A 23,393-nucleotide genomic window follows, 5' to 3' on the forward strand; every position below is an offset into this window, starting at 1 on the left:
CCGCGCAGCCTCGCCCCGCGCCGCCGACAGCCCCGAGCCGTGCCCGCACCGCACAGCCGTGCGCACACCGCCATGGCTGCTGCCGCACTGAGCCCGCTTCCGGCCGCCTGGCCGCCGGACCCGCCCCGGCCCGCCAATGGCCGCTCGCCACCTCAGCGTGCAGGGTCACGCAGCCACGCCCCTTCCTCCCGGGGTGTGTGGCCCTGCCCCTCAGGATTCAGCCGGGGCCTTAGCGCCGCCTACAGGAAAAAAATTTTGCCGCTGCCCCGTGTGAGGATCGAACTCACGACCTTCAGATTATGAGACTGACGCGCTACCTACTGCGCTAACGAGGCGGCTTGGACAAAAGGTTTCCCTGCTCGCCTTTGGTATCTGTACCCGGCCAGCATTGTTCCCCTTCGCGTCAGCATTTTGGGAATATGCATAAAATATAATAAATAAACTAAAACAAAACAAAATAAAAGGTACCCTTTGGGAACATAAATAACGCAAAAAAAAAATGAAACAAAATAAATCAACTAAGTAAAATAAAAGATATTAGAACTTTTGGTTCCAAAATAAAACAGAAGGTATCCTTTTGGAACAAGAGTTCTAGTTCTATGTCTTCTTGTCTCACTCCTGTTTTAATTGTGTTTTGTTTAATTGGGGGAGTGAACTGCTGACTGGCGCGGCAGAGCCCTCTCTGCCCCATCCTCCTTGAGTGCAGCTCCAATCCCCGACCCGTGCCCTGTCTCCTGCTCTGCTTTCTGCTTCCTATCTGCCCCTGCGCTGTTGGCCACCCGGGGCTGGACACAGGCATGAGCAAACTGGGCGGCTGCCCAGGGCCAGGACAGAAATTGGGCCAACAATGGTCATTTAAATTATTATTATTATTATTACTATCGCCAGCGAAGTGGGGCCCAATACTAAACGTTGGCCCGGGGCCACCAGGAGTCTAGGTACGGTGCTGCTGGCACCTACCCCGTCCGCACCGAGGCTGCCCTGGGATGCTTGTGACACGTGGCGCCCGTGCCGCAGGTTGGCCACCGCCATCCTAGTCCCTCGATGTCAGTGGGAGGTCAGTGCGGACAGCGTTTTACTCCACCCCAGGACAAGGCTGGAGACAGACACGGGTGAACTGGGTGGCCACCCAGGGCCCGGACAGAAAAGGGTCCAAAAATGGCAATTTTTAAATTATTATTATTAGTATCTCTGGTGAAGGGGGGCTTGATACTAAAAGTTTGTCCAGGAGTGCAGGTACGGTGCCGGTCCCTGTCTGAGGTGAGCGGACGATCCCCATAAGAAGATACCCCAGCGGTAACATTCTGCACTATTATGTTCCTCCACCAAGTTTAAAAGGAGCAGAAGAACGTCCCTGTGAAATGAGGTCAATGCTTTCAAAGCTAACCACTGATTTTGGGTGTCTGGGCTCAAAGCTCCTGGGCTTGGCTCTTTGCCAAGCTGAGCCCCCGTGGCTCCAATTTAAACCCATGGATGCAAAGAGCTTCTCAAAATCCAGCTCAAGATGGCTTGAAACTGGGCACTTGGACACCGAGTTGCAGAAACCTGGTTGCACACAAGGTGTGAGGTGGGATCCGGGGAGTAACAGGACTGGCTTCTCCCTGCACCAAGACACGCGGCCACCCCAGGTCACTGTGCTATCCACCGGGCCTGCGGAAAGACGGGAATCCGGAGGATCTTGTAGCGCTAGGCCACTGGCAGTTGTTGGGTTGTTGGATGAAGCAGCAAAGGGCTCAGATGCTGAGGACTCAGCTAGGAATAAAACAAAACAAGCCCCTTGTTGCATTGCTCAAGGCAGGAACTCTGCAGGAAATTACTCCATTCATCTCCTGTAGTTTTGTCTCTATTTTTACTCTCTCTCCTTTGGCCCCTCTCTCCAGCGTACTCTGGCCTTGTTTCATGTGCCCAGAGCCGTCAGATTGTCCCCCAAGTCATTTCTCCACCTCTCATGTCATCGCAACCACTCTGCCCACCCCTCTGGCTACAGGGATGTATCTATCTTCTCTATGGCACGGAGTTACTGCCTCCTCTCAACCCCCACGTGACCGGGGGTGGGATTCATCAAGGACCTCATCTCCCCTTCCCATAGTTTTATCTGCTGAAGCAACTATCAGCGAATCAAACCAATAAGAAGCAGGTTGGTTCAGGTCAAACCAGTAACAGACAGGTTGGTCAAGGTCAAACCGGTAGGGGCAAGTTGGTCCAAGTCAAACCAGGAGGAGGCAGGTTGGTCCAGTGCAAACCAGTAGGGGCCGGTTAATCCAAGTCAAACCAGTAGGGGCAAAGGTTGGTCCAGGTCAAACCGGTAGCAGGCAGGTTGGTCCAGGTCAAACTGGTAGGGGCGAGTTGGTCCAGGTCAAACCAGCAGGAGGCAGTTTGGTTCAAGGCAAACCAGTAGGAGGCAGGTTGGTTCATCATGGCATCAAGCCATTTCGGAGCTAATGCTGCAGATGAAGTAGAGGAAATGACTCACTGATGCAAAGGCGTGTTGCCCATCCTCTGTCTGCGTGACAAGGGATTGGAATCTAGGGGGTCGGACTAGATGATCTGCTCAGGTCCCTTCTGACCCTAGAAACTATGAAACTATGAATACTCACACCAGCTCAGCCAGTGATGCACGGCAGACCTAATCCAAAGCCCATGGGAGTCGATGGCGTTTACGGTCACCCCTACGTTTCCTTGGATCAGTCATTTAGCCTCTTGACCTGCATAAAGTACAAGGATGATGTGTGGGAAGAGGTTGCAACTAAAGATATAATATGCTCTGTCAGTGCTAAGAGCCTTACATGGATGCCAAAGAGGTTTGAAGCATCCAGTCTCTCATCACGCAAGATAGGAGTAACCCCTGTCAAATCACTCCAAGATCCAGAAGGCAGCTTGATGGGGCTTCTCGTGTTGTCTGCTTAGATGTAGGCAACTCAAACAGATGGTACTGATGCTGCCAAAAGGCAGAGAGAGAGTTTGGAGGGCAGGCCAGGAAAAGCAAGGTAGTGGAAACAGTTGGGGACAGAGAGACGGGAATCAGGCCCTTTATACTGAATTCTCATTCAGCATCTCCTCTGGGGATGCAACTTTTCTGGGGTCATATTATAAAACTGCGGTGTTCTCTACTATGTTACTGAGGCCCACTACCTGAAAGCTATCAGCCTTAGTTTTGTTGGTAAGGGTGAGAATAAATAGTAAGTATTATTCTCCTACATTGCTTATGTGCTTTCTCGTATTACCAAACATCCAAATACCCCTCATTTTAAAAAATACTACAGTCATTCCTTGGTAACTTCCCTGACTCTTCAGCATCACTGTTCAAGATGACAAACCTGGAGCCTGGAGTCAGTAGCCAAATGCTACTGATAGATATACTGAAAATGGAGAGACTTTTCCATTTCTCTCCTGCAGTTAAGGACCCAATATAGCTTCCACTGAAGTCAATTAAAGTCTTTTCACTGGCCCAAAAGTGTTTGGATTAAGCCCAAATGTGGTGTCCTTATCTCCTGCAACTGTTTATCCCTTACCAGGCTCTGAGAAAAGCTATGCTAATGGATGGCGTATCTAGCCAATTATAACCTGAACAGCTATGACAGAATTATTTATCTGCTACTTGGCAAGAGGAAGAGGACTGTTGCAAGCCAGGCAGAGACAGATGAACCAATCTTTGTAAGCCTTGCTCTCTACCCTGAGCATAACAACACGTTCTGTGGTGTAAGCCTGCAGTGCAATTTTTGCTTTGTAATAAGTGTCCTTTGAGGAGAGATTATTTAGAGAACAGCTGTTTAGGGCTTCTTATTCCAGGCTAGGAGTACATTGTCAAGGACTGTACAGTTCCACCCCTTTTTATTTCCATTCCAGATATTCCTTGTCTCCTTTTTGACTCTAGGAGGGAGTTTTTCTCCCTGTGATTTAGTAATTCCCACCTTCTACCACCCTAGCTGGGATCTGACTTCATCACATACTGCAGGATCAGCTACTTGGTACGCTAACAGGAGACCTTTGAGGAAAGTCCAGGGTGCTGCAAAATATACTGTGGATGACTCAGGATGTAGCTGGTTTCTCTTTACGTCAGTGCTGAAACCCATGCCAGAACATGGTGCAAAGGGGTGCTGTACTCAATAGAGGTCTAATGAGACCTAAGACTGATTGATCACCTGTGGTCCTGGTGACTTGCAATCATTAAAGACTCTGTGGCAATTTAGCAGCCAAAAAGGTTGTTATTCCCGGTGTCTTGGACAGGTTCCAGCCTGGGTAATTATTTTCTGACAGTCCAAGTCCTCTGGCAGGCGGAGTTCGGAGAAGGAGCATCATCCAGTGGTTAGATCATGAGATAGGGAGTCAGGTGCTCTGAGTTTTATTACTATAACTGGCTCTGCTGCTGAGTAACAGTTGTGTAATCTTGGGCAAGTGGTTAAAGCTCCCCGTGTTTCAGTCTGTAAAATGAGGAGGATGTTTACCAAAATCACAGGCGCTCTTGAGACTTTAATTAATATTTGTAAAGCCCACAGATATCCTCACATTCAGTGTATGCTAAAAACAGTTGAAAATATTTATTATATCACTCAGTATTATGCCACCAAATCCACATTATACAAAGTACAGTCCTTGCAAAGAGACTGTGGATCTTTTGTCAGGAAAGGTGCTATAGACATTTAAATTATTGACGCCCTCCATCAAATGACCTGCCATGTGTCCACCAAAAGAAAACAACACCTTTCTCTCCAAGAATGGTATTGAAGCCAAGAAATCTCCACAAGCACCATCATCACTAGCTGTGTTCATTAATATGCAAGGTATGAGCAGTGTTTGTCCCCCCTAACACTTACTGAAAAGGCAGTAAGGAGACATGCAAAACATTTGTTTTTGTTACATTCCTCACAAAAGGACTTCCCTTTTATTGTGCTGTTGATTTGCTTTGTTCTTCAATGGATAAATGCTGACGCAGCGGTACCAGGTAGTGTTTTCCAAGATGTTCCAACTCTAGAGAATTTTCTTCACAGGACTACAGCAATTTGGAAGCAACCACAGGAACTAAAACAGTGCTTCAAGCCATGGGTTGCAACCCAAAACTGGTGCGCAAAAATGTATGAAAGGATCATGAACAAACTTTAAAAATGGATTCTTCTTTAAAGTAGAAAAATGTGGGAACCTGGGGCTTTCCCTTTGCAGGCTGGCAAAGTTGCATTTTGCCAGGAGCTGCTTGGGGCCCTCGCTGCCCCACACACTGGGGGCAAATGGGTCAGGAGCACTGGGTGGAGACTAGCCATCGATGATGATTACAAATGGGCCCTAGTACAAGAAAAGTTAGCAACTACTGATCTAAAATCCTCAGCAGAGCCGTTTCAAATGGTCACAACGGCTGGCTAATTCTCGATTCTTTCCCACAACAACTTACATAACTTGGAGAATGGCTGCACCCTTGTATTCAGTCCTTTCAAGACCAAAACTTCGTTGATTGATGTCACAGGTCTGATCAATAGAAAAAAATTAGATGATCTGGGTGCACTCTGAGAACTTCTTTTGTTATCCTCCTTCCTCTGTTCGCAATCAAGTTAATAGAGCTTTTATTCTACATCTCTTTGGGGAAAAGGGTTGCAATTTGCCACCACAATTCTTCTGAATGAGGACACTGGTTAGACAACTAGCCCCACTACTGTGATCCTGATTATAGAGCAAGATTCTCATAATGCAGATGCCTTTTCTTCCTTTTATGGAATTTTGCCTTTAAAGCTGCTTCACAATTTTCTCTTGATGCCTGTGTTGAATTAAATGCTGATGGTAAATGCTGACTGAACAATTCTAGGACTAAAGACTACTATTTGCTACAAAAAAAGTGCAGCACTAACTACCAAGCAAATTTATATGTCCAAAGAGAAGACCTTTAAAGCATGTTTTTTTATCAGAGACACTTGAGAGGGATTGGTAACTCTGATTGTGCAAGTCATTCAACCTGCTGGTAATTAGCTGAGATGAGACCTGGATTGAGTCCTGGGAGGTGGGCTGAGTCCTTAGGTGAGTGCCTTAAGAGACCTGCCTAGGTTAAAAGGAGTTACCTACCACTGTTTCCCATTTAGGGCTTCCCAGCAGTAGATTGTAGGTAACTAGTTTTTAAACAGTGACTATAGCTCACATGCTAAGGATACTGAGTATGAAAAAGGCTTCTGTAGTGGCTAATGATGGTGAGCTAGTCTTAACTGAAAACATAGTAAACTGTTCTGGAGGCTGGCAGCCCAAAACATGATGATAAGAAGCAGGTGATGAGGGATTTGTTTAGGGGGAAAGTTGTTCTTGGCTTGTAGTGGAGCATGGGTGGTGTGAAAACAGGCTTATTTTCTAGTAGTCAAAGCTGGCTTGGAAGGTTGGGTGAAATTAGAAAGTTGCTATGCGAAAGGATGAGGGGAGGTGAGAAAAAAGCTCTTTCTCTTGAAGGCCTTGAGTTGCTGCAGAAAAATGCTGTTTATAGGGAACACTGGAGTCAAATATCTGCCCAGAGTCCTGTGGAAGCTGCAGTCTGGGTTTAAAAAAGCCTGTTTCTCTTCACTAATGTGGATAAGGAATCCCTAGGGGAAAGGTATAGACAGTCCTGACAGATGGCTGGTTAATTAATGGCAGGGGGAGGTGGTTGTTCTTAGCTGTTCTAGACTCTCTTTAGCTCAAATTTATTATTGCTCAAAGGGACCATGATGGAAAGCATGAGACCCAGTTTTCCCCAAGAGCAGTTTCTAAGAGACATTGGGGAAAGAATTCCTTTTATTAATGAGCCCTGCTATCCTACAACAGGCAAGTGAAAGTCTGTATTTTCCTATTTCAGTATTGTTTTTTTTTGCCTCTTTGCTTCCTGTAGCTTCTAAAGCTCTTGATTTATGGACTCTGTATAGGAATCAAAGCTAATAGATGACGCTTCTTGTAGGCCTGCATGTTTCTGTGGACTACAGCAGAATATTTAAGTCTTGGCACAGAATACTCTGAATGTGGGGCTCTGTATCCCTGCACAGAGCTGACTTTTTAACAGCAAACACCTGCTTTAGGATCTAACAATAGCCAAATCTATGGTTTGTTCTATTTCAGTCTTTGTGACTACTGTAGCTTGTAAGATGGGGCACAAGCAGAAGAGTCAGAGCTGCTATTTATTCCCAGCACTGTAGCTGACTAGCTTTGTGACCTTTTTTTGCCAATTCATCCTGCTTCTGTTTACCTATCTGTTAAATGGGGACAACTATACCCTTGGGTGTAAAGTTTTTTGTGAGGCATATTAAAAGTAGTCTGAGCAAGATCTTCAAAAGAGATCACCATTCAGTCTCCTAAATCAAGTAGTCAGATTTTCTAATCTGTTCTGCATTGTTGCTCTGAAGCCTGGGCTTGAAGGACAGTAACATCTGATAGATAATTTGTGGACAAAAGCACAAAATTCACTTTCTGTTGCCTATCTGTACTTAAAAATATCAGACAAAGAAAAATAGTGAGGCTTTTTAGGATAGTATCTAAGGAGGCTTTGTTTGGCTTGAAAATGGAGGCACTTTTGAAAGGCCTGACTTTGAGGTACCAACTCTCTCTCATTAATTAATTTAAAATGAAATGCAGCCTGTTTTATAAACTAACTCAAACTTTGAGGTCCCTTTTAAAAAAGATTCCCCTCATCATTCATTGGATAAACAGACCAAAGAATAGATGTAGTTTGTTTTTTGTCCCATAGTCTGTTTCTAATATCATCAACCCCCTTGCTGATAACCAGCCGACTTTGTTCCACCTCCAGTTTTTGGCTATTGGTAGCATGGAAGCATTCATAGACCTCCAGGCTATTTCCCTTAGCAGTCCTATTTGGAGTGATCTCATCTTATAATTGTATAGCTACCGGAAATACTTGGCCTTGAGTCATAAGGTGCCTGCTGAGCCTTCACTGCAGAATGTGAATGTGGCATCTTTATAATTTGAAATCTTAGTTTCATCCTGAAAACTAACCATGAAACAGATAATCCCCAGTTCACCAGCCAGTTACACAATAGGGCTTCTTAATGCACTGAAACAGGGTTCATCTAGCTAAGCATGTTGCTGGATGCAGTTCCCTGTGCTCTGACTGGTTGTGGAAGCAACTCCAACTCATGCCCCATCAAGACAAGGTCTGTCCCTTGTTTAAAAAACAAACACAGTGCTAAGAACATGACTGTGAAGAAAGGAACGTAGGGATGGTTGGACCCGAGTCAAACTTCTTCCTGTGTAACAGCATTGGCTTGTACCATAAGGCAGGTTTAAAGAAGAAACAATTGAATATTTTCAATGCAGAGGCCAGTTTTTGTTTTGTTTTTTTTTTGTTGTTTTGTTTTTTTACAGGAAAAACAAAGTAAACTTGGGTTGCAATTGAAATGGCTCCATTGCACATCTAACAAGGTCTTGGTCAACTGATGTGGTGTGGTCGCAGGTTTTTGCAATGAAGATTTATCTAGTTTGGGTTGCCTCACTGGATCTAAATAACATGAATTCACAGCACAGATGTGTAATATATGATGTTTCATAGTTACAATTCCCTGGAGTTGATTGCACCTGCAAAGTACTAATTCATTGAATTTTCTTATACTTAAATTACTGCCAGATGTTAGTTTCCTATCCCTTCTTTTCCCATCTCCTTGACAAACTAGGCTATTTTTTGTACATGGTGTATTTTAATAGAAACAGGCAAAATATATAATAAGTACTCCATGGTTAATATTCAGGTTATTAAGAGTCAATCAATGATACATTCCTATTCTTTAGCTTGTGGGATAAAAATTCCCTTGGAGCTAAAACCTTCTTGATTCACTTCCAGCCTGAATGAGAATGTATTTTGGAAGATTAAGCAAAAACGCCCCAGCTGTTTTGTGGTGGTAGTGCAGGGGAGAAAATAAACACTCAGTTACAAACCAAGGAAAATACATCTCTTCCTCTGTGCAGCTTTGGTAGGTGCTGTTCCCCTTAAAAAGCTGATAACTTGCAATTGAAAGCATACACATACTAAAATTAAGGTGGTGCCTTGAAATAGTATAGGGACAAATCCCAGCCAGCTAGGCCTGAATGTGGATTTGCTGCTGAACTACTATGGAGAATGTAAGACCCCTATTTTCTCCAGCAGACCCTCACTGGTTTTAATTAAACCAGTTCAAAAGCACCCTTTGCTCCCTTACGCAGAACTGCTAGCCAGATCTGGCTTCAAGCTTCAGCCTTTTAGGATGAGATGTGATAAGTGGAGGAGCAGGTGGCTACAAGAAGACAGGAATGGGATGTGAAGCAAGTTCTTTAGTTGCATATATACAGTTCTCTTCTAGACTGCAAAACAAACTGAAGTTATGTTGAGGTAATGTTGTATACAATAGCATTTATTTAATACACTTATTTAATAAATAAATAAATAATAGTATTTCTTTTCCATGTTTGCAGTAGTGAAATGTGAATGACTGCATCTTAGCTGATGTGTGGGGGAGAGCTGGGGGGCTGATCAGGAACATGTATTGCTAGATGGAAGATTTTTAATCATTTTAAAGAGGTTTTTTTTGTAACTGGAGCTTGTAATACAGCCATATCATTTGGACGTGGCTCAGAGGGGAACAAGCGATACAGGAGGGAAGCAAGTAGTGCAAATCTACACTAATGCTAGACTTGACTTGTAGACTTGACTGATTGAATGAACCATGCTGCAGTAGTGCCATGATGATTAACAAGAAATATGGCATATTAATGTAGGCAGGTCTGAGTTTGTTTGTTTGTTTTTTCTGTCAATACCGTGTAACTTAATTCTGTTCTAGGGGATCCAGTTCCAACACTTGTCGAACCCAATGCAGCAGGGCTCTGCCAGCGTAGACCCTGGGGGACAATACTACGTGCAAGGGGCAGCGGTCAATGTGGGGAGCTTGTACACGGGTTGGGAGTGCTTAGGGGTAACACGGCAGTGCTATTGTAGGGCAATGGGGTTGGAGCAGGGTGCCAGCGTGAAGGGAATGATGTGGGGGGAGATATGACCAACAGTGCCTCTGGAAAATCCTCCGTGTGAAATGGGAAGACAGGTTCAGTGAGGATGCTGGCATTTGTGCAACCAACGTCGGTGATCCTCAAGCACCAACTTCACCGGAGTGCTCTCCTCCCGTTCGTTATGACTGAAGGCTGCGGTGGCCAACAAGGACTCGCTGAAGGCATGTCGCTCAAGAAAATGGCTGCTGACATCAAAAGCTGGTGGCCGACTGCTTCCAATGGCGCTGCCACCTCAACCCAGCGGCAGGACAGCCTGTTTCGAGGCAAAGCATCTTGGAGAAGGAGGGGAATCCCAGCTGGCTACCTGCTCCGCTCCACGGGCGGCTCTGAAGTCCCCTTGGACCCCGTGTGTGTGGTGAAGGCTGTCCTTGACGCGCGGGATGACTGCCCTCGCTGTGAGGGGACGGCCATCGCAGAGGACAGTCTGGTTGAAAGTGTACGCTTTTGCGTCACAGAGGACAACCGGACTGTCCCCCGCGACGGAGCCTTCAACGTGGCGCAGCGAGGGCGCTGCTACGGCGGCGTCTCGCGTGGCGTGAGGGGGATCCCACAGAGGAGCCATTCCCGGGGGAAGGGCGGGGCCACACTCAAGATGGCGTCACGGAATGTGGGGCATGCGCAAGCGCCACACTCAAGATTGCACCAGGGCGGCGCACGCGCAACCGCCACACCCAAGATGGCGCCGGGGGCGGGGCGGCCCGCCCCTATGACGCAGGCGGGAGGCGGCGGAGCGGGCCCGGGAGCTGCAGACAGCGCGGAGCCGCCGCCGCCACCGCCACTATCGTCGCCAGCGCCAGCGCCATGCCCTCCGAGAAGAGCTTCAAGCAGCGCCGCTCCTTTGGTGAGGTGCACCCCCGCTTTGTGTTATTGGGGGGCACCCCCTTTTTGGTCAGGGCACCCCCTTTTTAGAGAGGGGGCACCCCCTCCTGGAGGTGGGGGAGGGGCAGTAGCACCCTCCTTTTGGTGGGGACACCCCGCCTTGTGGGGGGGGGTCCCGTGCCCCCCCCAGCCTCTGCCCTGCATGGGATTTCTCACTCCTGCCCCCAACCCCCCCCCCGTTTGGTGGGGCCGGGCCCGGGCCCGTGGGGATGCATCGGGGAGCGGGGTTGACCCGCCCCAAGTGTCGGATCCTCCCTCCGCAAAGTCACGGGTGGAAGGCATCGGTCCCGTTGCCCCCCACCACCACCGTCCCTTCTCCCCGCGGGTCGGGTCCGGCCGGGTCCCTTGCCGTCGCTGTAGCCAGGGAGGAAAAAAACCCGTCCCCAAATGAAGCTGGCGAATCTGGTCTGTCGTTTCCTGGGGCTGTCTCCGCAGTAGCGTCACCCCCCTGCCACGAAAAACGGCTGCCGCGCCTCCCATCGGCAACCTCGGCCGTGGGTATTAAGTTCACGGCAGAGAGCAGCTGAGCGACTGCAGCTGCAACGAGCCCGTCTCTGCAATGGGATGAAGCTGGCGTCAGTCGTCCGCGAGGAGGTTTCTCTCTCCCGTCTTGTGCGGCTCGGTGGATGCTTCCTGTGTGCAAACGCATCCTTTTTCCCAGTTGAAAAGGAAGTTTAGCCAAAACAGTTTGCTTGGTTGTGCTGTTTTGGTTTTTCCCTGCACTGCCCCCCCTCCTAGCCTCAAATCTCTCTTCCCCCGGTTCTGGTGACTTCAGTCATCGAGGATATTGCTCGCTGGTAATACTTCTCTGCCCTCGGAAGCCATAATGATAGGTGTTAAGAATTTGTCCGTTTATAAGAAATTTAGAAAGTCATGCGGGCATTTAGGATGGCAAACTGATGGGAACAGTATACAGGCCTTCAAGAGGTTTGGGGGAAAATCATCAATGGAAAGCCTGTTCATTACAACCCTCCTTTTTTGTTTTTGTTTCATCCTTGCTCAGGTGAGACTAATTGTGTTTGAGGGTCATGTGTCGGATGTGCTGTGGGTCCTTTCTAGGCATGTGAAAGCTTTTGTGTGGCTGGTAACGTGTGAGCTCTTGGCATGGACCGGAGAGGGGGAGCGAGACGCTTCTTTGAACGGCAGGCTAGCAGCACCTGTGTGTATGAGTAACGGGTTCGGATTGATGGGTGCCGATAGTGGCTTTTTTTCCTGTTCCTGATCAGTTCAATAAATGCAGCTTCCACGTCATGCTGCAGTACTAAATCTCCCTCCTGGGGAAGGTGCTTGGAGATGAAGACAGCCCAGCAAGCGTCAACCAGGAGACGAATTTTAGGCTTCTGGAGCCAGCTATACCTGGTGTAAGCACGTTGAACTGATTTCCAGGCAGCTGCATCTGTTCACACCAGGTCCAACTACACTGCCAAAGCAGGGTTATGTTGGTGCCATTATGACTTCCCTCTGAAAGGAAAATGGGAAGTCTTGCTAACTGCTCAGGGCAAAGGCTGTAAAGGAAGCTTCCTGGCAGCAGCATCGGTGTTTGGAAGCATGCAGAGTTCAATCAAGACAGAAAAAAACTGTACCTGTTTAACACTAGACTGCTGGGTGTAAGCTGAGCCTGGCCTGTTTTGGTTAGCCCTCTCTCCCACGCAGGTCTAGCCAACGACTTCCTCTTCGGGCACGTGGTGTCATACCTAAACAAATAGGCAGGTGGAGATGAGAATTTGACGTGACACAGCAAATCTGCATGAGTCAATGTTGCCTGCTTAGCAGACAGGCGATGGGACTGTGTCCGCTAACCTCTTGCAGTTGCCTTGCTGATTGAAGAACACTTCTGTCCCTCCCAGGAGAGTTTGGGTTTCTTACTGCTTTGATGGACTTGTCTTTCCCGTTTTTACTAATGCTTTTCATTCTGCTGTTTCAACAGGAAGATGCAGATGCCTGGCAAGGCAGTCAAAGCCAAATAAACATGCATACTTTTATATTGCAGGAAAAAAGCCAACTAGTATGTATCTGGGCATTTTAAATAAACTCTTTTTTCTTCTACAGAGCAAAGAGTAGAAGATGTACGACTGATTCGAGATCAGCACCCAACAAAAATACCAGTAAGTACAGCTGTTGTCACTTAACTTCCAGGCCTTGCTTCCATCCCACAGTGAGAGAGCAAGCGAGCCAGGAATGAATCAGCTGGGTCTCCAGGATTGAGGGTTGTCCTTTTAGGGTGACTTGGATCTGTGGAGTCTGAGACTTGTTTCCCAAGCCCAGGGGCTGGAAGGTGGCAGCTCCTCCCTGGATGCAACGTGGGCTGCTGGGGTATGGCCATGTTGCTATGTGCGACTTCCAGCAAAACTGCACCTCCAAGGATCCAGTGCCAGCCCAAAGTCTTGCTTTTCAGAGCTCATACTAGAATGAGTCTCATGGCCTTGATAGAGAGGTATGACGATGCTTCCACGGGGAGCAGGACCTGGAAGGATAGGCACTCGTTCGTGCTTTGGTTTGAGTTCTGTGTAAGGACCTGTGCTGAGGAAATGTACCTAAGAGAAGACGTGTGTGGAGCCTGTGGAAGTGCCACTACCCTGCTGGATTGTTAGCTACCCTGTTTGGGGTGGGCTACACAAGGGGTTGACACCTGTTGTCAGCTCCAGTCCTTTCAGCCTCTCCTTGTCTGATTTGCTGTTTAGTCAGGGCCACCCTGCTTGTCTGGACTATCCTCTGTCTTCAGGTTTTGCCCCCTGCCACCTCTGCCATGCTGGTTGTTGTAGCGGCGGTGGGGGCATTGATGTATTTATAGCTGCCTTGTCCTCTGGACTTCCTCAGGGGCAGGTCGCCTGGGGCTTGCTGATGCTGCCAGGGACTGGTGAATTAGGAGTCCCTGTTCTTGTCACGGTTGCTGCAGTCTGAGCTTATCTCTGCAAATGCGAGGATAAAACAAAGCTTGAAATCCGAAAGAAACTATTCCAGAGGGAGCGATGCCGTGCTGCTAATAAGACTGTGCTTAATTGGTCGGTCTCTGCATGACAGTTGCCTGCCTCCCTTATTTCCCATGGGTTGCGCTTGCTTTATGGCCTCTTACTGAGGGGTGGGAGGTGCCTTGCTGCTTTGCAGACAGAAGCAATAATGTGATCAAAAAACTCAGTGCTGGAAGCTGATTATCATCAATGAAAGCCACTGCAAGCGGCTCTTGCCTAAGTTGCAAGAAAGCTCGTTGCCAAACCTGGGGTTGCACTCTCCACTCAAAAGAAAAATGGAAACTGAATGTGCCTGAGCTGGCTGTCAGCAACATTAACTTCCCTCTGACCAAAATAATGCTGTTCTTTCCCGTTTGGGCAAGGTCCCCTTTGCAACAGCTTTTTTAGCCAGATCCATGTTTAAGCTGGCTCCAGAGGAGACAATGTTGTATAGACAGTGGTATATGTCCAATATTGGAACCATGCTGTAAAACTCTGCTGATGGTGGGTCTAAAATCCCTGGTTGTCTCTTCATTTTGTCCAGTACAGCTTTTGACCAGAGGTGTGTGCACATGCAGGTGAGCCCTGGAGGTGCTGCCACACCTAAAACAAAGCAAGATTGCAAGTGGTTATAACCGCTCAGAGTCTGACCTTTGTTGCTCTTGCATGCTTTTAAACTGCAAGTGATGCAAGGGTGGGAATCCCCTTGGAGCTGCTTGCACCTGCTTCCAGTGCATCATTGAAACTGAATTTTTCTTTTTTCCAGGTCATTATTGAAAGGTACAAAGGGGAGAAGCAGCTTCCAGTTCTGGATAAAACCAAGTTCCTGGTACCGGATCATGTTAACATGAGTGAGCTGATAAAGATCATCAGGTAGTATGTTAACATGTGCCAGATCCAAATTGCAGTCTCATTCACTAGTTTGCTAGTGGGTGAATGTGTTGGGTGACCCTCTAAATCAGGGCTCTCCAACTTCTAAGTGGCCCTGTCATCCCTGCTTCCAGATCATACGTTGCTCCATGTGGTGGGCACCCTAGGCATTTATAGACATGCTCTGGGAAGCAGGGGTGGGACGCTTTAATTGGCACAGCTCTACACCATGTGTACACCACTGCCTTTCTGTACATACCAAAACCTTGCCGTGGTGCAGGAACATCCCCTGAGCTCACATATGGATGTTATGTAGAATAGGCCTTTTGTTCCCTGTGTGCCTAAAACTTCAGCTAAAGCTAGGTACAAGCTAGCTGCTGTGTAGGGCAGAAGCCAGGCTGCCTTAGATTTGTACCTCTGCAGAAATATGGTAATGATGCAGTTTCCATCGTGTCCCATCTTCCCCAGCCAGTGGGTGAGGGGAATGCTTCACTCCAAAACTCAAGGTCTCAAGAAAATAAACATGTGCTTTCCTCCCTGTCTTCCTACTTGAGGTCTTGCAACAAGGCCACCATCCCCTTGCAGAAGATGATTTGGTGCTTACAGGGTCAGAGGCAGGGCCCGTCCCATCAGGGCTGCCCAAGAAAATAAGCTGCTCCTCAGAGCACTTGGCTTCTCAGGCATGTGTAAACCATGTAAAAAGTCATGGCTTTGTCCTTCATGCTGTTGTCAGTCTGGCTTTTCCTGTCCCCTGTTTGGGGCATGTGCAGATAGAGAACTGGAAGCCTGAGATTAGAACAGGCTAACTCCATAGAAATGGCTTGCCTTTCCTGGGATTCTTACACCCTAGATTAAGTGTTAAAGAAAATTATTCCTCATGGAGGTTTGCGGTGCATCCTGTCTTGGGGAGCCTTTCTTACCTTCTCCTGGCACCCCTGCGATTGGCATCTGTAATGCATCTCTCTTTCCTGTAACAGACGGCGCTTGCAGCTGAACTCGAACCAAGCTTTCTTCCTGCTGGTGAACGGACACAGCATGGTGAGTGTCTCAACGCCCATCTCGGAGGTGTATGAGAGCGAAAAGGATGAGGATGGATTCCTTTACATGGTCTACGCCTCTCAGGAAACCTTTGGAGTACACTCGGCTGTGTAAGGCTTCTAGCCCAGGATTTTGGTTTGACCCTCGCCCCAGGAAAACGAAAGGGATGTCACTCTGCCCTCAGTACCATAGTGTAGTCTTGCTTTAGCAGGTGTTCTCATCTTGCCTTGCCTTGTTTGTGGATATTAAAGAGACGAGTGCCAGTACAGACAGGCAGATCCTGCTTTGAAAACCTGCTGTAATATTTAACACAGGCACACTTAAGTTTCTGGACTCTGAATGGAACCATACCTTGCATATGTAAATAGCCAATAAAAGGGACACTCAGCTGGCCTTTGTAATAAAGGAATTGGCACCTTTTCATGTAGTGAACCCATGTGTTTCAGTGTGACATCTTTGTGGCAAATCCCTCACAATTCCTTTTAAAAAAAAAAAAAAAAAATCCAGCTTGTCAAGGAAAGGGTTTGTTGTTTTGTGTTTGGTTTTGTTTTGTTTTTTTGTTCCATGGGAGAGCAAAGACAGGGACTATCCTAAACTTCTGGGTCAAGCTATGGAGTCGCTCTGCTTCGGTGTTTACACTGTGTTGCAGCACATGGTTGGGAGGGAAGTTTATCATCTTTCTTGGTACCACCACTGTATAAGGAGGTGCCAGATAGTAGTATTCCCATCGAACACCCCAGCTTTCCTCTAGTTTTAGGAAGTGCATATGTTAAGGTTCTTAGGCTAATAGCAGTGAAGGCTGGAGACTTCTCTCAGCACTTTGTATATTCACTGAAATACTGCCGCTCAGTAGCATCTTGTTTTCCTTCTAACCTGTAGGGGGTCTCTCTTCTGCCCTCCGCAACCTGGAAAATAGCAAGTGGGAAGGGTTTGTTCAAAGAAATGACTTCAGTAAACAAGACTGTGGGGATAGATGCAACCAGTTGCAAAGCAGGCTAATACAATTGGAAAAACAAATAGTACCCTATAATGTTGAGTCTTTGGAGTTCTGCCTGGTCCCTCCTCCACTCGCTCCATCTTTGCAGCTGTGTGGTTACCTATAAGCTCTATGGTGCATCCAGGCCTTCTTGTGTGTCTTAACACCCATCCATACTGGATTCAGATCTGCTGCTGGAAATATGAATCCAAACTGCCTACAACCGTCTGTCACTTGTTGTGCATGTTATAAGTGAGGGGGTAGGGGAAAGTGCTCTGTTTTAAAAGCATTTCACGTTGGGAGCAAATGGTCATCCCATCATTGAAGTTTCTCGCCACTTGCATGTGGCTGAAAAATCTTGGCATTGCTGTTGTCACTATAAATAGCGGCTCATCCTGTGGAGAAGGAATGTCTCAAGTAGGATCACTGTCCTTCCTCTAGAGTTGATGTTGTAAAGTGGAGTGTAACAGACTGAATAAGAGTTATCCTTGTATGACACACATCCATGAACTAATAGCAGCTGTTACTGAACATTAACTTGCTATAATTGGGGGCGGGTGGGAAAGAAGCAATACTACTGCATCTTGGCACTCTAGATCAATAAGGTGTACGGTTTGTATCCGCTGACACCTTTTTGCATGCATCTTGTTCAGTGCTTATTTCTAACTTTTTTTTTTCATTTTTTTTTTTAAATGTTCATTGTGTTTTTACTTCAGCGTAAATTCTTCAGTGCAGCTTGTCCTATGTTTTTATAGTTTGGTTTATGTAAAATCATGGTTTCACTTGAGACTGACAGCCATTCTTGTAACTACTGTGTTCGATGACTGAGATTCCTGTACAAATGTTGCTTTTTTTTAAAATTAATACAGTGCTGAAATGGATGGATTACATCCCCACTTAATTGCAGCTTGAGTGGTTATTTATAGACTTCCTTGCCTTAAACATCCATTAGCAGAAGGGGAGACAGTAGTGACAAATGCCACCTGTTTCAGTGCATGGCTGAATGATGTCTGTGTGGTGGGTCCCAGGTCAGATGAATAATTTCTAGTGACGCTCAGGACACTGAATAGTATGGAAATAAGTGCTGAGTGGAACATCCAGGCACGAACCTAAGAGGAGTGAGTGTTAGCTAGAAATAAGGGAGGTATGTGGCCATCCTAAACCAGCCCTACTGCTGTTTTAGAGTGGGGAAGGATGTATTGTGTAATTGTAATAAAGGGATAATAATTAGCTACCCAAGGGGACTTGTGTCTGATAGTAAATGGTTTCTAGGGGGAGCACACACGTCCTAGCCCATGGCTTTTCGATCAAGACCTTCCTGTCATTCAAGAATCTCCAGCTGGCTTTCTGTTCAAAGCTGAAATCTAAATTGCTGGAGTTTAGTTGGAGGAACAGAATGGTTTAAAAGCATAATGGATTTAAGTGCTATTAAGCCATCTTTGCTGAGTAGTCCAGATGAGACTGACTAGTATGGTACTAAAACAGCAGTGTGGATAGCAGAATTCAGACCTGCAGCAATTTAAAACTGCAGCCTTTCAAAGGAACATCTCTGGCAGGAAATCACTCAGTGGCTTCTGTATACATTACCGTAAGAACACAGTGCAACAGAACTGGGATTTAAAGTGGCTGCTCTCAAATTTTGAAGATGTGCTTAGTAATTCCTGGTCTTTGGCCACTGGAGACCGGCATTGTAATCCTGCCTGCATCCTGGGACAGTTACAGCCAATGCTCACCACAGAATCGCTGGTGACTAGGACAACAGGCAGCCTACCACACAAAGGCCCACATTATCAAGGGCTCAACATAATCTGCAGGACAGCCTTGAATGCCCTTGACTCAGCTGCAGTGGTTCTAGAGAACAGCAACTGCAAATAGATGTGGTGACAGCCCTCAGCCAGTGACTTGGATTAAAGAGAACTTTACCTGTTAAGAAAGGTGCACCTCCACCCTGCCTTTTACCTGTATGGTTTATTTCTGGTACTTACCTGCTCGAGTTGGAGAAGCCTAAAAGAATAAAGAAATGCTGCTTAAGCACTGTTTAACTTTTTATTTTCCATACATTAAATTTACTCAGATAAAAACATTCTAAAAATGTACAATTTTACCTTTAACAAAGTATAATAAAACATAAAAATCCCAATACCAGAATACTTGACATTTACAGTTCAAAATCAAATTAGCTGATATTAAATATTTACAAAACTATTTAAAATATTTATAAAGTTACATGCACAATTTGTAATACTAGAATTGACTGAAGTAAAAGAAATGGCTCAAATGGGAGTAGGAGTTTCCTTCAGTCCTAATGGAAAGTTACCTCCAAAAGAAGCTGTTAATCTGCACTTCAAAACACACAGGATTTTGCTGTTTCAGTACCAAAACATTTCTCACCTACCTAAAAATTTAACAGAGACAACAGGTAGTCCCAAGGGTTTGTTATGACACAGATAAAGTCATTTGGATATTGGTAGCCACCTCCTCTAGTACTGATGTAGTAACATTTACCTTTGGCCTCAACAAACAAAAATGGTTTTCTATAGACTATTGCAAGCATTTACATTTATTGAGACTTTCCAAATGTTCCCCCAACTGAAAAGGAAAGTCTGGAGAACCCAGAATGCATGGCTTTGAGCATTAGTGCCTTCCACTACATGCTTTTTGGGACCAAGATTGCTGTAAAAGTAATGGCAAAAACCAATCGTTTGGGGTGGGGGAGTGCATTCTGCTCACTTGTTTTTTTTAATTTTCTAATTTCTCTGCCAAATACAGTGAACTAAGGTTTTCGATACCTTGGTATCATCACCACAAAATCAGCAAGCAATAAAGGGCATGAAATGCAAGGGGAGGCAAGAGGAAGAGGGGTTGGTTTATATCGCCATTTCACTTGATTCCTGGCAGGCTGCTAGCAGTTGTGTTTTACAAGCTGCTTGGGAAATTTCACAAAATATGAAAGCTGATGTAGCGTTTTGGGAAAATTTACTACAGAATCCAATGATTAAAATACCCCACTTGGTAAGACAACTTCCTGGTTGAACCTCCTTTAGTTTAGTGTCCAGCATGAGCGTGAATTTGCCTCTGCAGCTGAATTTCTGAACAAGTGTTGTTAATTTTATTCTACTTCCCCAATACGTCACACATCAGAAAGACAATTCTGAAACTTCACTATGCACCATTTACTCCTCCAAAATAAAGACAGAGCTATAATCCACCCCACAATTCTTATGCTGCAAAAAAACAACAAGGTTCACCCTATTGTTTTGCATTTTTAAACCACTGGTTTTACCCTACAGTGGAATCCAGTTAGAGAGTTAATCATGTTTATACTTGCAGGACAAAGGTATGAACAAACAGCTAATTCTGAGTATTTTCCATATCTGTACCTACAAGAATAGGTTTTATGAGCTGGTTCTTTCAGTTCCTGAGACTGGAACTGCTATTCCAGAGCCTAGCTGCCTAACTAGGGAGAAGACAGAGGAAAACAGAAGGATTTGTGCCTTTTTAAAAATGGATTAATAATCATTTTATGTATCTAAAGTGCTCCGTATAGGCTCACCAGCTTCAGTTGTTCTAAGTACAAAGCAAACATACTGCACTAACATATGTGAAGCTACACCTCCTTTTGATTCAGGGAAAACTCAGAACAGTACTGGTTCTTCAAACAAGTACCTGTGCATTAAGTGCATGTCCCTTCAATTTACTCACACTTCTAAATACAAGCTGACTTTAAGATCAGGTTTAGCAATTTAAAAAATGTAAGTGCACATAAGCCCCTTGAGGAAACATCAGCCTTAACTTTACATAGAGGAAGCAATCCTGAAGACTCTTTTGAACATAGGAATGAAATGTTTTTTAAAGAAGTTTGCTGAACAAGAGTTCAGTCTTAGTTTCATACTCCTGGTGACCCTTTTGACTTTCTGATGAATATTAGACCAGACTATGCTCCCAGCCATGGCCACTAAAGCAAAATATCACAGAAAAATATTAAGTTTTTTGCTCTCATTGTTCGGTCTTTTGTGAGGGTTTGTAATACTTGCATGTCTGGTGAAATACAGTTTATTTAAATATAGTTCAGTTTTAAAATATTGTTTTAAAAAAGTGAAAAAATGTTAAAGTTTGGCTTTCAGCACATGTTCCAGGCCACTGGAGAGACCCTCAAAATCTTAAATAGTAAACATTTTAAGTGAAAACTGCAAGTGTCCTTTAATGTAACACAGCATGACAGGTTGTTCCTCCTATTGTCTCAAGCTCATTAAGGCAAAGTAAATTGCATTGTCAGTTTTCATCACTTTACTGTTGTAGGTCTGAACGTTGCTCGCGAACCTCCTTACAATACAGGCATAGCAAACATAACTTCCAATATTGCAAGCAATGCTGTGTAGTGTGAACTGAACCTTTTAAGGATACAGAAATATGGAGCTCCCGAATTGCATAGAAATCAGAAAGAACAGATTTTCTTTTTAAACCAAATGTTACACAGCTTTAGACTTTGGTTTTCATGAAGCCAAAAAAAATGGTATGACCTCCAAAGATAATCTACCTGGAACACGGTTGGTGTCTTGTCGCCTCAGGTGACAGTGGTTCTTCAGCGGTACTAATTTATCGCGCTGCCCTAACCTGCTGGCGCTTCACGATGAGGCCGACCATCCATTTTGAGCAAATGGAACTGAAGAATGGCCCACACCTTCAAATTCTCACTAACGTTTCCAGAAAAAGCTTGACGGACAACTTACTGCATTAGCTGCTCAAACCAACTTTTCGGTAGCTAAGGTCTCATTGACCTTGAGAAGCTTTGCCCCAGCATAAGAAGTGCTGTACATTGCATCAGCACAAATGCTTTTTACACTGGTGTGGCTACAGTGGTGGAAAAGCAATTCCCAGCATAAGCAAGACCTCAGATTTTAATGTCGTCTTCTAGGTTTGAGTACACAAAGATCGCTATGCGTTTCAGGCCTGTGTCTCCTTGGGCAAGTCAGGAGGATTTGCGTGTTCCTTCATCAAGACGGGACTACACCGTTTCAATTCAGCAACACGAGCTTGGTTTGGCTACCTCCCAAGTCTCAATTTTAATTTGCCGCCTCACAATTCTGTATTCTAGGTAGTTAACCCCAAGGCAATCTACAATCTACTGCAACAGTGGAGGCCGACAGTAAATCCTTCAATGTTTTGACAATTATGGAAGTTACTACCTTTTACATGTTTGACTTCTACCACCACTGAATCCTGTAGCTGAAGCCCCGGGGTAGGAGTCAAAGTTTTGTTCTATCAGGTAAAGCAACAGCTTGCAAACTCTGCTGCCAGAGTTTATTTTTTAGGATGGTTTAAAATTCATTTACAAAACCAAGATAAGGTTTCTGTGAAAGAGACCTATATACAGTTACAGGGCGTAAAAGCTGTTTTGTGTGTTACAGGAAAAAAAAAAGAAGAACATCTGTATTCTTGAAGTCTTAATGACTCTGGAGTCTCTCGGACATGGACCCTTGGAAACTAAGTTTATTCAGCTGTTGGTAACCCAGCACTGTCTAGTAGCAAAGGTGATGGTGAAGAGGAAGGTTGTTTCCAGAAGGAACTGGAATTGCCGTGTGTCTTCTTTTGGAGGGGAAAGGAGAAAATTACTCAGGATTTTTATATAAGTCACATAGCCTGCTGGTGCCAATTTTAAAAGTTGGAACTTCTTTGCCTCTTGCACTGGTCTCAGAGCGACATGGTCTGCTAAAAGTGCAGAAAGCTTGAATAGTTTTACATTCTTCTGTAGTGCAATCCTTAAAAATCCCAGAGATTAGTGCCTGATCACTTTTGAAAAAAAGTAGACATTTTACCTAGCCCAGGGGTGGTCAAAGGCCCTCTGGTGAATGGCCACTCGTACCTTCAACCTCCGGCTCTCATCTCACATCGCAACGTAGCTGCCCTGGAGTTATGCATTTCATCTTGGAAGGTCCAAATATGGCAACATTCTTCAGCAAAAAGAATAGAAAAGAAAAGAAAAAAAAAAGCGTAGGGTTTTTCTTCTGTTTTTTGTATTTGCCACAGAAAACATAGTTGGCCACCTTCACTTGCCGTCCTGCACGCATCAGTCACATGATACGTACTAGGCAAGTTCCAACACCAAGATCCAAGCTTGAATTTTGGCAATCAAAAACGGGTTTGTTGCACCCCTAAGCTAGATTTTCTACCTAGTCTAGTAAAGTAAAGCACCTTTGGATTAAAAATACATTAAGCTTAACAGCAACTGGACGTCTCAGTTTTGTATTTAAATGTCTTTATATCTCCATGGCTTACAGCGTTTTCTTGCCAGAGAAAATGTCAGTCTGTGGAGTCGAGACTTTCAGATGGAGGAGAGTATTTCAGCCTAAATGTACCTGGAGGAGAGGAAAAAAGGGAAAAAAGAAAGCAGTCAAGTCCACAACATTTTAAAAATCTACTTGAAAAGATAGGTTGCAGAATAAAACTAGTAGCTAATCTCATCACTATGAAGCTACAGGAAATGCCTGTCAGGGAGATGTCTTAGTACCAGCAGGGGGAGTGGGAAGTAAAAATACAGCAACACACAAAAAGAAGACAAGATGCAGTAGCTGCAATGCAATTTCAAGAGCCAAAGTCATTCAAAACAGATTAAAAAGAAATGATGAATTGCAGCTTTAAACTGCATTACTGTACTTCTCTGACCTGGGCCTGATTAGGACACTTTCACATTCTTCTAA

The 23,393-nt window shown here is 45.3% G+C and overlaps 3 protein-coding genes and 1 non-coding gene across 5 annotated transcripts in view; 1 reads left to right on the forward strand and 3 right to left on the reverse strand.

Moving 5' to 3' along the window:
- Positions 1-74, reverse strand: part of FBXO31 (F-box protein 31) — a 25,142-nt gene extending 25,068 nt beyond the window's left edge. Inside the window, 1 exon segment of the mRNA XM_019535986.1 lies at positions 1-74. This exon segment is cut by the window's left edge and continues 105 nt beyond it. Coding sequence (XP_019391531.1) covers positions 1-74 — 74 coding nt within the window.
- Positions 75-262: 188 nt separating this feature from the next.
- Positions 263-335, reverse strand: TRNAM-CAU. Its single transcript has one exon. It is a non-coding gene; the product is annotated as a tRNA-Met (tRNA).
- Positions 336-10,708: 10,373 nt separating this feature from the next.
- MAP1LC3B (microtubule associated protein 1 light chain 3 beta) lies at positions 10,709-16,201 on the forward strand. Its single transcript, XM_019535998.1, has 4 exons — positions 10,709-10,825; positions 12,913-12,968; positions 14,578-14,684; positions 15,659-16,201. Exons 1-4 carry the CDS (start codon positions 10,786-10,788, stop codon positions 15,831-15,833), a joined length of 378 nt encoding a protein of 125 aa, XP_019391543.1. The 5' UTR covers positions 10,709-10,785; the 3' UTR covers positions 15,834-16,201.
- Positions 16,202-18,727: 2,526 nt separating this feature from the next.
- The window catches only part of ZCCHC14 (zinc finger CCHC-type containing 14), a 70,616-nt gene continuing 65,950 nt past the window's right edge, over positions 18,728-23,393 (reverse strand). For both annotated transcript variants that reach the window (XM_019535997.1, XM_019535996.1), the window contains one exon: positions 18,728-23,051. In XM_019535997.1, coding sequence (XP_019391542.1) covers positions 22,996-23,051 — 56 coding nt within the window. In that variant the 3' untranslated portion in view covers positions 18,728-22,995. The remainder of the gene's footprint in view (positions 23,052-23,393) is intronic.

The sequence above is a fragment of the Crocodylus porosus genome, unplaced genomic scaffold, assembly GCF_001723895.1.
Source record: "Crocodylus porosus isolate Cpor-Errol unplaced genomic scaffold, CroPor_comp1, whole genome shotgun sequence".
Classification (NCBI taxonomy): Eukaryota; Metazoa; Chordata; order Crocodylia; family Crocodylidae; genus Crocodylus; species Crocodylus porosus.